The 16,580-nt window shown below is 39.0% G+C and overlaps 1 protein-coding gene across 2 annotated transcripts; it reads left to right on the forward strand.

Moving 5' to 3' along the window:
- Positions 1 to 1,124: 1,124 nt before the first annotated feature.
- nt5c1aa (5'-nucleotidase, cytosolic IAa) lies at positions 1,125 to 16,124 on the forward strand. 2 transcript variants are annotated; one of them, XM_088404455.1, is made up of 7 exons: positions 1,125 to 1,512; positions 6,560 to 6,604; positions 9,032 to 9,199; positions 9,553 to 9,682; positions 12,735 to 12,857; positions 14,370 to 14,554; positions 14,636 to 16,124. In XM_088404455.1, exons 1-7 carry the CDS (start codon positions 1,372 to 1,374, stop codon positions 14,990 to 14,992), a joined length of 1,149 nt encoding a protein of 382 aa, XP_088260581.1. In that variant the 5' UTR covers positions 1,125 to 1,371; the 3' UTR covers positions 14,993 to 16,124. The 2 variants fall into 2 exon arrangements, with proteins under 2 accessions (XP_088260581.1, XP_088260582.1); XM_088404456.1 differs by lacking the exon at positions 6,560 to 6,604.
- The last annotated feature ends 456 nt before the right edge of the window (positions 16,125 to 16,580 follow it).

Below are 16,580 nucleotides of genomic sequence, written 5' to 3' on the forward strand. Positions count from 1 at the left end.
AGAAAACAACCCAAATTCTGAGTTTTTTTGCTGTACCAAACGACACATTTTGGAATTGTTTGGTGTAAAGCAAGCCCAAAAAGTCGGTTCAAATGATTCCATTTCAGTTATGTCTATCTCATCTAGCTCAAGAAAGAGAGTAATCTTTTTTTAGAGTATCAACCAGTAACAGAAAAGGCAGACAATTATTCCCCAAATGGGTGCTTTTATTTTTCTTTTTTTAATCACCCAAATGTTTTTAGAGTGTGCAGTGGTTCGCAAACCACGTGTAGCCCAGAGGGTATATAATAGCATGCAGCGGGGTCTGAAAAACATTTAACAGGGTTTCTACAGGTATTTGCAAATCTAATTTTATGCTTATGACAGGAATAGTACATTTTCAAATTAAGCTCAGATTATTTGGAACAAGTTATCACTAAGGTACTCACACAATTCACGGGCGTTTTCCGGTACCCTCCCCTTTAAAGGGAGAATGTGTATTTTTTGCGTTCGCACGTATTAGGGGCATTACGGTAAATGCAGCAAAAACACTTCTGCTAATTACATTTAAGGCATACTGTTGGTTGCTAAGAACACAATCATTTGCAAGTTTTTTAGATTTATAAGAATTAATTTTTTTCATATTTAAGGAACAACATTCTGAATCTTACACAGTGTCACTTTAATCACAAAAAAAAACTGAACACGTTTTTTTGTTTGTTTTCATACAGATGCACCATGATATTAGTGACACAAATTCCTCCCAGACGGGCCAAAATATTTGAGAGATGATTTTAGACGATATAGCCGCTGAAATTGCTGAATAAAATACACCTAAACATCGTGCTACAAATGTAGTGTTGAGAAAAAAAAAGTCAAGAACCACTGACTGTAAAATTAAGCCTCACTGCCATCACGCATAATAACCACAGGTCCACCACGCTGCCCATTTATTTATTTATTCCCATACTTCACATCGTCTCACGTTTCCAAATAATATTTCTTCACATCCCACGTGTATTCCCCCTGTCAACACCAGCCAGTGAGAGGCCAGAGCTTGACTGAACACGGAAGGTCGTCATGACGCAGGGAGCGCGTTAGTGGGACAAAAACGGAGGGAGGCGGCGAGGGAGGCCGGTGTTGCTTGCAAGTGAGGAAGAGAGATAGCAGCAGATGGACTGCGGCTCTCGACAAACATACTTTATACATGACCCTGTTCACTAGGTTGCTATGCGTAAGCAGGGTTAGCAGAGCATTCTTGATTTTCTCAGGATCTTTTCTCTTTACTCATGGGCAGCTTCCAGCAGGCAGGTGCAAGCTCAGCAAACTTGCTACTGCACCTTAGACGGGATTCCTGGTAATTACTTCATCCAGGGGCATTCACGTTCTCTAATGGTGAAGATGAGTGTGGACCCCGTGGAGGTGAAGGAGTTCCAAATTTGCGCCTCATCCAATGGAGAGAAGAAAGAATCTTGGGAGGAGACAGACGAGCTCCAAGAAGATCGCGTGGGGCTCGCTGCTACGCCAAAACAGGCAAGTCCGAGCAACTTTAGTATCCGGCGTCAATTAATCGACCACATGATCAGCTCATGGGTTTTATGAAGGATTATAGGTCAGGAGATGTCAATGTCGCACAGCATTTTACAGCACGATTTGGGAATATACTTTAAGTTTACGAATGGCAGTAGACTGTAAAAGCAATTTTACATATTTACAACTGGGTGCACAAACAATTAAATGCAATATAGTGGTGGTAAACAATGTTATAGCACTTTACAAGTGGAAGTGAGGTGAATGAAATGTGGCACGCTTGGATCCATCTAAGTGACTGCTTATGCCTTGATAGAAGTTGCTGTTTTGGTTGAAACTTTCACGATTGGCGGTAGGTGGTTTGAGGGTAGGCATTTATTTATAAAGACAAAGAGTCATTTCATATATCAGGGTTGTTTTCCAGGTAAAAGCATGCACATCCAATTTTGTTTTATTTACTATGAAAAATATTTTGTACAAATGGAAGCGTCCCACTACTAAATACCTCAATCAAAAAAGACTCCTGGAACTCAAAGGTAAAATATATACTGTACATGCTGAAAACAACAACAAAGGAGGCCCTTTGCTTACAAACTGTTGACATAAAAATGAATGAAATGAGAACAGAGCCTATTGTAGAATATAAATCAGTATTTTCATTCTCATTAAAGAATTGTGCTGATGATTACTTGAAGTAGCAAATAATTGTATGTTGAGGCTAAAAACAAGAACGTTGAGCTTGCGAAAAGAAGCAACATTTTTAAAATAATCTCTATATAGAAATTACACTATTTAAAATCCTTGATAGATACTATGCATTCAAAGGTTCACGTACTAGTTACAGCAGTTTTCTGGAGGGGGACGAGTACCCGTGGGGGTTTGTTAAGGTATGATTTCTGCAAGTATTGGCACGTCTATTTTCATGCTTTTTACCACTGTGGCAGGAAAGGTTCATTTTATTTTCAAATTAAGCATAGATTAATTGGAACTTGAAGCAATTTTATTGCGTATTTCTAATTTGTGTTATAGTCACTTCGACACAAAATATGTTTATTTTTACAGATGTGCATTGCAATAAACTTAATATGAAGAAATAAAGCATATCTTGGAGCTATCGGGGGTGGCGTTGACTCTGAGGAAAATGATTTGTTTTTGTCATTTGAAGTGCACTTTGATGCACTTGTTTTTTTTGAAAGTTTTTTTTTTTAATACTGATGTTTTCCTTGTTTCAGTCTTAAAAAGGAAACCGTTTTATCTATACTTTTATGTATAATTTTTTTTATAGATAATCTTATTTATTGTTGGCATGGCAAGTGGGGGGGGGGCGCAAAATCTCTTTCCTAGAGGGGGGGCTTTGCAAAAAATAATTGAGAAGCACTGATGTAATGAAAAATTATGAGAGTGGCTTCATGCATATGCTTTGTTTATACATTGTTTTATTTCCAGATTATCTTTATAGGGTTGCAAGTAAACTTTAGCGCATACAAACTCCCCAGGCTATCATATCCGCTGCAACACGTCACATCATCTGTGGCCTTTTACTCACCTATAAATATCCCCCTCAACCGTGTCATTTTGTGTTCCCTCTTTATTTATTCCCTCTGTCAAGCCTTTGCCTCCCCTGAGCCAGCTACCTGGAAACTCCTCCTATCTTCCTCCCTTGTTTCTATGATACAAAAGAAGAAGTCTCCCCATGTATGCAAATAGATGAGTAAGGGTTTTAGGGGCTATAGGTGTTGAGGAGGAAGGCAGTGACCAAAGGCTGGGGGGGGGGGTCATGTGATCGAGGCATGCCGTGTGGTCCGGGTGGCAGAGGGCAGGCTGTTAACGCTGACCGTATCGGATCGCGAATCACCCCCAGCCCACTTCTGACAGCATGACGCTTTATTCATAGAGTAAACTGACTCTGCTGGATTAGGCACGTCCAGAGCAAAATTTATGGGGCAAAACTACAATGGTGAGATTCAAACTGGGGGGCGTGGACCTCCATCGAGGCCAATTTTCTATGTAAAATATGCTGTGAGGGTAATAAAGGGGACCTGCAACAAACGACACAAAACTATGTTCTATGTCCATTTAAAAATGACAATTGTACTGAACAAGCTAGCCTTGATTGAGACCAGTGGTTCTCAATGCTTTTACAGTGAAATATATTTAATAATATATTTTCAGCCAAGTACTCCTTAACCAGTGCAAAGCATTTTTGGGTTAAAAAAAACATCTTAAAACATGCCATCTGTGTTTGATTTATCAAACTCCACACTCTTCCAAACTTCATTTGTATTGGTGCGCAAAAAAAAAAAGAAAATCAACCTAAAGTGTCCTCTTTTGGCTCGTAGAAGAAATCTGAAGTCTGAAGTGAAGTCTAAAAGGACTTTACAGGTGAAAAGAAGTCATACAGAGACTTCTTTTCATCATAAATACAATACAGCATCCCCTGATCAAAGCTCCCAGAAGAGGAAGGGAAAAACTCAAAAACCCCAATTTGGAGAAAATCAGAAACCTTCAGAAGAGATCACAGGTGGAAGGAGCCCCATTCCAAGGCTCAACAGGTTGAAGTGGATGCTGAGTGTACAAAATACAGACAAAATACAGATGAACACACTGAGCCATATTAGGCAGAAAATGTCCAGTGCAAAGATATCTCTGCAGCAGGCAAAGCTATTGGCCAGGATGCTCCTCACAGTCTGGCCGAGTGGGTCCATCCTCACATAAGTGCCGCAGAGGAGGCGGTCCATCTCATAACCCTTGATGATCGATCAGGGCCAGATGGCGGTGTTCAAATCATCTCTCAACATTTCGCTGGGACAAGGGGGCATGAAGGAGAAGAAGAAAGCCACAATCAGACAGACCCACTAACTAAATGCTTGCGTGTATAAACGTGTTTTTAGTCAGGATTTAGAGATATCTACTGAGGTGACTGCACATACTTCCATAGATAGGGCATTCCAAAGAACTGGCACGCGAAAGGTAAAAGCCCTCGATCCCGTGTACTTCTTAGCCCATGGAGTCATTAACAAACCAGGATTTTGTGACTGAAGTTGTTGGTACAGAACATATGGTGATACTAAGTTGACGAGATAGGAAGGAGCTAAACCGTGTAGAATTTTATAAGTAACAACACCTTAAAATCACATCTCAGGTTGGAAGCCAATGCAGGTTAGCTAGTATTGGGGTAATATGATCAAAAGGTCTTGTCCTTGTCAAGATGATCAAACTTTCTTGTCCTTTTCAAAAGTCTTGTGGCTGTATTTTGTACTGACTGCCAACTTTTGATGCAGGACCTGGGAAGTCCAGAAAACAATATGTTACAATAGTCAAGGCGTGATGTAACAAAACCATGAATTAATGTTTCAGCATCACCAGGAGACAGAATAGGGCGAATTTGGGCGACATTGCGAAGGTGAAAAAAAACGCTGTTCTCGTCGTGTTCTTAATATGTGTTTGAAACGAGTTGAGTCAAACATCATGCTGAGGTTTTTTTGCTGAGCCATTTTGGGCAATAATACAACTATTCAAGTTTAAAGTGGTATTCTTAAACAAGTGCTGATGATGAGCAGGGCCAATAATTAACATTTCTGTTTTACTGGGGTTGAGATGCAGAAAATTGGAAGACATCCATTGTTTAATCTTGGCAAGGCAAACCTCCAGGTTACAGCACTTACACAGATCTGTTATTTCTGAAGGCATGTATAGTTGGGTATCATCAGCATAGCAACGAAATTAATAGCATGTTTAAGTATAATATCACCAAGAAGGATCATGTAGATGTTAAACAATAACGGATTAAGTACTGACCCCTGCGGGACACCACATGAAACAGAGAAAGATTCAGAGGTCGCATTGCCATGAGGGACACTATGCGTCCTTTCTGAGATTTAAGATCTGAAGCAAGAAACTGCTGACTCCGAGATACCATCACATGATTCAAGATGTTCAAGAAGTATGATATTTTTTCCTCAAAAAGAGGAATTAATTTTTGTCCACAGAAAAATATTCAACTTAAAGTATCTTCTTTTCGAATCATAGTAGAGATGTGTTCATGAAAAAAAAAAGGCATTAACTTGACAGGAAACGTGAGGTGGCACATGACAAGTTGGATCGAACCATTCTAGTATGGGGGACCCTTTTTACAATAATGAAATTGAATAACCTAGTGAGCAGAAAATTTGTTTTATGAATTTATATTTTCCTGAAACAATTATTTAATTCAGTGGTTATTTGTGATGGATTTTTGCATGTTTGTTTGTTTGTTTTTTTATTTAAAATCTCGAGTTCCACCTCAAATTCCTTCAAGAACCCCCAGGGGTACCCCCAATTGAGAACTACCGATCTAGACAATAAGACTAGAATAAAGTAAAACTACTTACTCCTTAATATTCTTAACAATAATATACTCTAGGTAGCCCCAATTGTCTAAAAATTGTATTCTGATTATTATTGCATTTGTGGAATATGAATTCAACAAAAAACAAACCCCATTTTTATCCATCACAGGGCAACCATTTTGCCACATACAGCAAATCACAAATCACTTTAAATTTTCAACCTAAATTTAGTTATGCGATGTATTTTAAGCTGAGCCGTGACTGATATTTACCTGATGTGATGTCATTTTCAGTTGACAGCAAGGGCCAATATGGATTCCTTGTGAGATAATTAAGAACAAAAAAATGGTGGATAATCCTGTTTACTTGACATTTTGAAAATGCAACATTTATCAGCATGACACTTTTTTTTTAAAGAACAAAAAAATGGTGGATAATCCTGTTTACTTGACATTTTGAAAATGCAACATTTATCAGCATGACACTTTTTTTTTTTGGCTAAACGTCCACTTTCAACATCTGTTTTGTCTAAATAAATTGCATTTGTAATCTATAGTTCATTAATTGTAGTTCTATTTCTATTTCTGTGCTTTATCATCACATTTTCCATCTCAGTTTCAAACAAAACAAAACTTACAACCATCTATGGCTTCTTTACCTTACAAGTCATTTGCATTTTTATTTGCTGAATTGAAAATATGACAAATGTCATTGTGCTGAAGGTGACAGGCAGACGAGCCCGCAAGGTGGAAGGAGGCGTGTTTTTTGTGAGTATGACACACGGATGACTGAAAAGATTTGTTGTCTCTCTCCTCATTTTAACCTCCTCTGTGCATGCATGACCTCACGCACACCTTCTCAACTAACCAATCACGAAGTGAAAAGCTTGTCAAGGGTTATGTGGCCATTTCATCCATACGTTTGCCAGTCAATCGCAGGGCACATACTGATTTTAACATATAATGATAATAAAAAAAATGATAATAAAAAAAAAAAAACAGTACTCAAGAGTGCAAAACCTATTGCTGCAGTTCTCCAGTGGACATACGTGAATGCACTTCAAACAGTAAATTTTCAATTTAAGACCAAATCGACTGAATCATAAAGCGACATTGTTTAATTGCAAAGCAGTGTATGCTCTTATTTTGTATACGGATGTGCATTGTCATTAGTTACAGTTTTCCAGTTGATAAGCCAGAAATAAAAGAGAGAAAGTGATAAACGAAACATTTTCTTTAGTTTCTGAATAAATGTATGCCTCCAGAGACCACAACAAATGTAGCTTTAAAGTGTATTCAAATCAGATAATGGCACAGCACTTCTTATTTTTTTTTCCATGAAAAAATATGCTTTGCACTGGTTATGAGGTACTCCAAAAAATATTTCACTGACCATGCATCATAAGGAAGATAACATTTTAATATCAAACACTAACACATTTTCAGCTGTAGCAAAAGGTGTCAAAATATTTTTAGTTTTTGTTCCGAAGTGATTACAGTTTGAGAAATATTTTCATAGTAGACTGGTAAATACTAGTAGTTTTATGGTCATTCAGACTCACAGACTCTGCAGCATATGAAAAAGAATTCCAAGACTCGGTCAGCCATAATAATGATACATGACCCTTTTGACAATGATCTGTTCATATTTTTCCCACCCGTAGTAAAGGAGTGGATGATTCTGGGATTGAATTTGTGGATTTGCTTTCCAATCTCACATAAAATGAATAACCTTACAGTAAACACAAATTAGAGCTATAGACTGACCCTCAAAGTATGCAATTATTTTTACATGCAAGGATCCCTCGCTACTTCGCGCCTCCACTATTGCGCCTTGGACATCAAACTACCGCAGCACACATATTTACTTAAATCTGAACTTATTAAACCTTATACAGTAACTGTAATGTTATCTCTTCCCGTTCTCATCCCTTTGGCTGTAGTTGCACTGAGAGCCGCGGCTATGTCAGTGGCGCCCGGAAGTCTAATTGGAGTGAAACCTGTAGCACGATAAATGTAAACACGATAACAAATTTCAACAATACTTTTTATTTATTACAAAAGAAGTCTAGGTAAGATATTCACAACGCTCCAGTGCAGTGCTGCTCTTTCCTGCTCTTCATTCGCATCTACCTAACAGCGTGTACGGGTTTCATGAGTGAGACGGCACTCCTACAAGACACGTGATTGTTCTCCCGGTGCGACCATTAAACAATGAGGGCAGGAATTGTAATCTACACTCGCCCCAACTCCTGTTTTTATTGGTCCATGGTCACGCGGTTGCAGCAGGCTTCACTCTAATGAGACTTCCGGGCACTGCTAATTTAACTTCGGCTCTCCGTGAGATTACAGCCAATGGGATGGGAACAGGAAGTGATAACAGTACAGTTCCTGTATAAGGTTTATTAATTCAAGATATAAGTAAATATGTGTACAACAGTACTATGTTGTAAATATGTAAAGTATAAATACTTTTCACATTTAAAAAATCCAGGTACCCACATACACATAAATGAAAATTCCGTCAGGGGGGTTACGCTACTTTGTGAATTTCTGCTTATCTCGAGGGGTTCCGGTTCCCATTAACCCAGAAAAATAAGAAATTACTGTATATTTGCCTTTGCACAGAATTGTAATTGTGAAGTTTGCACCACTGCAAATGATAAGGCGACACTTATTATTTTATCTAGGGCAATTGTTCAAGTTCACAGTCAGACAAAGAGGCTTCGGTTCTGTTCTCTCTGTTGGTGGCACCACGTCAAACCCTTTCATAAATGTTCTCCTGCTGTGCTGACTCAAGTGGGTCTTTGAAGTGGGCCATGTTGATGTTTTTATTCCGGGACCAAAGGCTGCCCTGGAAAAATATACAAAGAAAGAAGACATTTATAGTTGGATTGTTGTGATTTCGCAATCATTTTAAAACCACTGACTGTGATGCTTCCCATTTGCACGTGCTAAGCGAAATATGTGGCATGGCATGGAAATAAACACGGATTCCAAATTCATATTTTTGGATATGACTAATGACATGTTGGAATGTGAAAAATAATGAGAGGGCATCCAGTTTAAACTTTGTATTTTTTGTCATAAAAATCAAATTTTCCTACAGTAGTTAATTCCTTCACTCTCAATCCTTGTCATTAACTCTAAGTGTTTGTTTCTCCTTGGTCGTATTTTTCCATTTTGTGGCTGCAGCCGAAGCCTGAGAACGCAGTGACCATCGCTGTTTCCACGAGGGTTCTGTTCCGAACGGAGAAGGAGCAGAAAGTGTTCGAGCAGGACGGTGTGGAGGAGTACCTGAGATACCAAATTGATCATGAAAATGAACCCTTTGCCCCTGGACCTGCTTTCCCCTTTGTCAAGGTTAAAAAATGTAATATTTCGCATGGACATCTACATTTTATCAGCCATACATACTTTTGGGCCAAATGTGAGAAAAATCTGAGATGAACTATTTGTCAAAAGTTTCTTTAAGAGATTCTAAGAGACTGTCTATTTATAGACATTTTTTCTTCACCACTTAGAAAATGGATATGGTTTAAGTGACCCTGTACAAAAATGCATATAAAATAGAAAACCATTTGAAGTTATGCTATTCTGTTGTTATGAGTGAATGCCAATTTAGTATGTTAGCTATTTGACCAAAATACAACTGGCAAAAGAGATGTCAGAGAAATTTAGTGCATGTCAAAATAATGCCGTCTTGTCGTCAACAGGCTCTAGAAGCGGTAAACACTCGTCTGCGGAAGTTGTATCCGCAAAGCGAAGAGTTATTCGACATTGTGTTGGTGACATACAACCATGCTCACGTCGGGATCCGCCTCATCAACACCATCAACTATCACAGTAAGTCCTCAGGTGATTGGCAGCACAATGAAGCATTAACTGTACTTTTGAGACTTTAAATGGGTAGTTTGATAGATTTAGACCATTTTTCGTTACGGACAGCAGGAGGCGCTACAGATGCTGCATTTACCATTTTCTGTAGCTATAACAAACATGACCATCTCCAGAGAAGTGCCACCTCCCATGTAATATAATTTAATGATAACTAGACCTATGATTATATTTAAAATATACTGTTGGTCATTAAGAATAAATTCATTTGCAAATTTTTGAAATTTACAATCATATAATTTATTTATTTTTAATGAAAAACGGTCTAAATCTTACACACTGTCCTTTTAAGACCAACTTAAAATACTGTCATTCAAAACTGTAATGCCTTATAACTCATGGCGCCTTATATCCCAGTGTGCCTTATAACCCATTGTACCTTTTAATTCTTCGTGCCTTGTAACCCAGTGAGCCTTATAACCCATTAAACTTTATAACCGGCGGCACTTAATAAGCCATTTTATAACTCATGCCATGCTGTTTTATAATCCACTGCTCCTAATAATCTGTGGTGTTAACTTTTCTGCTTTATAACTTGTTACACCTTTCTACGGTGAAGCGCCTTATAACTCGTGACGCTTATAACCCATCGCACCTTGTAACCCTGTGCTACTTTAAATTGCACTTCCTTATAATTCATTGCACCTTATAAACTATTGTGCCTTACAATACGGTGTAATTTATGACCTCATGTTCTTTTTACATGGGAATTTCCAAGAATAGACTTGTTCATTGTGACTCTGACTTATAATCAGGTACATCTTATAAATCATGGTGCCTTATAACACGTGGCACCTTATAACCTGCTGTGCTTAGTAACCCATTGTGCCTTATAACCTGTTGCACCTTTTAACTCATGTCGCCTTACATTACAACTTGTTGTACCTTATAACCTGATATGCTCCTTATACATGGAAATTTCCAAATATACGTAGGCCTGTTCATTGAGACTGTGATTTATAATATGGTACATCTTATAAATTATGGGTCCTTGTATTTTGTGGCACCTTATAACCCGCTGCGCCTAATAACCCGTGGCGCATTATAACCTGTTGCACATGACAACTCGTGTCACCTTGTAACCCATTGCGCCTTTTAACCCTGTGCCCCTTAAAACCCACTGCACCTCATAATCCGTTGCACCTTATTCTCAATTGTACCAAATAATCCATTGTACTTTATAACCTGGTGTGCCTTTTACGTGTACATTTCCAAAAATAGACATGATCATTGAGACTGTGATTTATCATTTGGTATATCTTCTGATCCAAAAAAATGTAAATAAGGGAATATTTTGATGTTTGAGCAATGCAGTGAAATAAGTGTAAGTTGTCCTGGCTTAGACACATTTTTGACGCATTTCTACGCTTTTACTTTACTACTTGCCTCTTCATTGAGCTCAGGGAAAGGTATATGATGCCAGAGGACCATATATCTGAAAGAGCTAATTTGGCGCTGGTGCACTGTTGTAATATTTTTATCTTCTCGTTAAGGCTGTCTAGTTAGGGACAAGATAATTCTGCAGAGTCAGGATGCGGAAGAGGACATAAACAACATGTATCAACAGCTGAGTTTTGAAGAATCGTTCCCACGCAAATTTCCTCTCCGTCACTAACCACTTCCTGTTTGCATCATCAAACGATGTCAGATCCTTCGGTCTTCATGTTTGGTTGGGTCCAAAACCACGTCCCACGAGATCCAAGGTTAATCCGCTGGCCCCAACAAAAACAGGTCGGAATGGAACCGCCCAGATGAGACGGCCTTAGATCTCGCTGGTGGCTCTCTGCGTGAGCACTCCAATGTTTCCAGACCTCTGAGCTTTCAGACAAAAGCAAAGGCAAACAAGGCCTCTCTGATGTTATGGAGACATACTGATGTTGAACAAACCTCCCGCAGAGAGGGTCAGTGATGGGCTACCCTAGGTCACGCAGTCATTAAAAAGTGATAACGGAGTTCCGTAACTGTTTGCTGTGAAGCTTTTTCATAGGAAACTTTTGACACCTTGGGATCTCTCATTATCTGGGTGGCCTTGATGTAATTGCTTAATATTTCTATTGATTAAACTAGATAATTTGACATTTTTTCAGAAGGTACACTACGCTAATCAAATTTGAGAGAGTTAAAAATGACACAAACCAGCGGTGACACAATGTTGAACATTTCCTTGTTTTACTACCGATAATCGCTGTGTTTCAAATGACACAATTGAGAACACCAAATCAGATTGAGATGTTAGAAAAGATGATACTGACGATGTGTACAAAAACGGAGTACAAAAAATGTTGTTTTCCTCAGGCTAGAAAAAGTTCAATTACAAAGTGCTGAGGGAATCAAACCCACCAGGCCACAGCTACAAAGCTAAACAAACATTTAATGAGATCCTGTAGGACCAGTTGGAACACACACATGCACACACACGCACACACACACACGCACACATGATTTTTGCCTGTATATGCATATATATATACGTATATGGGAGGACCAGTGGGAACACACACACGCATATACACAGGGGGGTCCTTGACTTACGACGTGGATCCGTTCTTAAGACGCGGTGTAAGTCAGAACACCATACAGATCATAAATAAAAAATAATAAATAGATAAACAAAAAATAAGTAATATATTACTCTATACGTAATCTCGCTCGAACGGTCTTCTCTTGCGTGCAACAACTTCTTTGTTAGTGTTCCACCGTGCTAAATAATATCTAATTTCACTTCAATGGTGATGGCATATTCTTTACTGAGCGCAGTAACCTCAAAACATCAACAAGTCGAGACCACCAAGGCACCACTGTATGTATATGAGTGTGTGTGTATATATTGTGTGTATATATATATGTATATTCAATGGCGTTGCAAGTATTTATGAGTTTCACGATATACCCTAGAGCAACAGCTAGAGGGAGAAGTGTATTGGTTGGTCTAGCTAACGACAGATGTTGGCTAGCTCACGTCGCTAGCTTGAAAAAAACCCTTTAAATGTGTTGTTCCCAGATCTCTTCATCGAGCGATTTTGCATGACTGGGGGAAGCAGTCCAATCGGCTACCTCAAGGCCTGGCACACCAACCTCTACCTGTCAGCCGACGCTGAAAAGGTCAGAGAGGCACTAGCAGAAGGTGAGCTATACTTAGCATATCTTGAGATTAGTTTTTTTCTGGCTGAACACCTGATTATAAACTAATTTTAAGCAGTTTGACATTAACATTAATTAACATTGATTCTTCCTAATCCCAAACATCCTTTGCAACGCCAAAATCTCAATTAGACAACATGTTGACTACGTTTAGACCCTCAGGGGAGGATTAAGTGCACAACCAGATACCTTTCAAGGTGACTCACTACACAACATGCGCATTCACTGCCACTGGGCAAAGAAGGCGTCCTTGACATTTTATTTGAAAGGTCTTAATAAGCTGTTTGGCCATCTGCTACTATTTCCTGTATGTGGAGGAGATCACACAGTGTGCAGTTACATTACTGTGTGAATGCTGAAGAGTGAGAATATATAATATGTTAGTATAAGATTATTTATGTATTGAATTTTACTTGGATAATATACCACCTATGAAAACTACAACAACTACAAGGATGTACAGTAGAACTCCTCTCCAACGAAATCATGTTTGCAGCCAGAAATATTTGATAACAGGGGACTTTTCACTATAGCAAATCTATGTCTCGGGCGTAAACATTAACAACATGTTGTGCTATCTACAATCTGACTGATTTTAAAAACAAAACCATCCAACTAGCTCACATTGAAAAAAAGATTTTGCCAAATCTATAATAAGCATTCATTTTCATACTTACATCAATTTCTTGCATAATGTCTTTCAGTTTGCTTCATCCATCTTTCATCTTTATTACTTTAATCCTGTCTTCAAGTTTTAAGTTTGGTTTTAGTTTGGTGCATCCACGACCTCCACACAACTCCACGCGTCAAGATGACATTATTTCCGCAACCCCGCCCGTCCACGCGGAGTCAACGCGGGCCAGATTTAATGCAACGTGTACCTTCCGAAATTTCTTAACGAGCGGAAAACCTTGGTGAACGAACTATTGCTTATGGAAATTCGCCGGTACAAGCACTTTAATGATTCGGCTAAAAAGGACTACCATAACCTAAATATCGTAAACAACTCCTGGCAAACACCACGTTAGGGAGAGATGAGGGATCTGGTAAAAAACGCTTGGAAGAATTTAGATTGAGTCTACTGGGATTCGCTCCCTCAGTTAATGAGTGGTGTATTTTGTCTGCTTTAGACTCCATTTATTGCCACCTAGAGTATGGGAGAATATCGTCTGACGGCGGGGGAAAGTCGCACTGAGTATAAAGTGCTCCAAAACGTGTGCTGCCGCATCAAGCATAAACCAAGCTAGACTTTTGCTGCAGGTTTGTTTTTGCTATATTGAATTTCAATCCTATGCAAATGCAGAGAGAAACATTTCGTATTATTCAATAGTAGGATTTTTTCCTTCTAGGTGGAAGTTAGAAAGACTGAAAGGCTTCAATGCATGAAGATGTTTTCACACTGGGGGGTATTTTTGCACATGCAGGTTTTCCGGCAGAGTTTTACTGTCGTAAATGATCATGTAAATTTTGACATTCCGATGGATTACTGTATTAGGTATCGCGGCAGCAACCATGTTCATGCCAGAGAAGCAAACCGAAGTGTCCGAGTCCCAGCTGCGGGTGGCGTTTGACGGCGACGCCGTTCTCTTCTCCGATGAGTCCGAACGCATTTTCAAGGCCCACGGGCTGGACAAGTTCTTCGAGCACGAGCGTGAAAATGAGGACACCCTGCTGGATCACGTAATTACAGAAAATACTGCTCACTGTGTGACTGTGAAATCAATATATTGAATCACAGTCCATCTCCTTCTTCTCCGAAAGGGTCCACTAAAAGGATTCCTAGAGGCCCTAGGGAAGCTCCAGAAGAAGTTTTATGCTAAAGGCCAGCGACTAGACTGCCCAATCCGGACCTTCTTAGTAACGGCCCGAAGCGCGGCCAGCTCCGGCATTCGAGCCCTAAAGACTCTCCGGGCCTGGGGGCTGGAAATTGACGAGGCTTTGTTTCTGGCAGGGGCACCCAAGGGCCCCATGCTGGAGAAGATCAGACCCCACATCTACTTTGACGACCAGATGTTTCACGTAGAGGGGGCGGCTGAGATGGGTACCATCGCTGCCCATGTGCCATACGGCATCGCACAGAAGCACAATGCCAGACACAACGATGTTGTGGGGAAGTAGACAAGATGCGAGATGGAAGCAAACTTTTATATTTGAAAATCTCTTCCAATCCTTTTGTAATTTAGAAAACAGTCTTATCCGCAAGTTCTTTTGTTTTTTTGCTGCTTCCAAGACACGATGGCAATAGAAAGTCCATTCCATGCATCAGGGAATAATTGGAGTTTAAAAATGATGCTCAAGTGACTGTGAATAAAATAAGCCACCGGTACAACATGGAGACGTGAAAAGGTCAAAATATATGCAATTTAATTTGTGTCAATCATTTACGTGATGGTGGTTGACTTTTAAATTGTTGTGATTTGAAATTTGAAATTTATCTATTCAAACATTCATTAACTATGCAGGCATAAGTTAAAATTTAGCACAATTGTCAGATTGAGACCCAGCCTATTAATTTATATGCACAGTAAGGGACATTTGTTTTTGGTCTATATCTATATCTATAGTATATATCTATAGCTCTGTAGAGGACATCCTAGCCCACAGACTTCACTATACTACTGGTCTATGCCAAGATTTTCCAGCGATGCCTCGTGTTAGGCTTGGGTGCAATAAGTGCTGCACAATTAATGGAATTTTAATCATGATCACGATATTGGCTGCCTCGATTAATTAGGCTGATCATCGGGGATATTAACATTTAAAAAGCCTGCTACCGTACATGTCAAATCAAGCACTTTGTAATACTATCACCAGGGGGCAATGTTTCCCACATGTTTGCATGACAAAAGCCTCTGATTTTCTCACCCTTATATATTATTTACCAATGTGAAATAGCGTTGAGTTTCTCACCTGATTCCTATTATATATTTAGAAACCTAGTTAGCTGTCAATTGAGACCCATCTTGAAAAATCTGATTGGCAAAAAAATTGAAATACATTTGGTTTGAAATGACCCGCAAATTGATTAAAATGTGCCTAAAAGTAAATAATGTGCTTGGTTCTAAGTAAGCTTATTTTTTTTCATTGGTTTGCACTCAGCAAGTAAGTTAGCTGTGTTGCCTTACGTGCCAAGTTTTTGCCATGTCTTGGTCGAATATGTATGAATTATTATTTACTTCTTTGTTTATTTGATTTCGTTATTATTTGTAAGTATCAAGTCTTGAAGCCTTGTTTATACAGTATACTGCTTGTTTAAAAAAGGCCAATAAAAATAGATATTTGAACAAACATTGTGACTGATTAATAATTGTTATCTCAGGATTGACCAAAATAATCGTGATTATTATGTTGGCCGTAATCGTGCAGCCTTTCATGTGTTTGCAATTAACTTTGCTTTCCTGCTGAAGCAAAATGGACACAACAGTGGACACCAATAAATAGGCTGGCTCTCAGGAGAATCTAGAACCAGAAGAATAGTACTGTCACCTAGAGGCTTATGAGCGGTAATGCTCCAATTTTGAAAAACGTTATAAGCATACATACAGTATGCACAGGGGATTTTGGTTGGTATGTTGGTTTGATACTCATTTGTATTGCTCATATTGTACAGAGACGTCAGAGATCCTTCCTTCCTACCTTATAAGTTTATAGTTTATGGTTCCTTTTTGCTAGCAGTGGCATCACAAATAACACAGAACGCCAAAGA

Source organism: Hippichthys cyanospilos, chromosome 21, assembly GCF_059441005.1.
Source record: "Hippichthys cyanospilos isolate Australia breed blue-spotted pipefish chromosome 21, RoL_Hcya_1.0, whole genome shotgun sequence".
Lineage (NCBI taxonomy): Eukaryota > Metazoa > Chordata > Actinopteri > Syngnathiformes > Syngnathidae > Hippichthys > Hippichthys cyanospilos.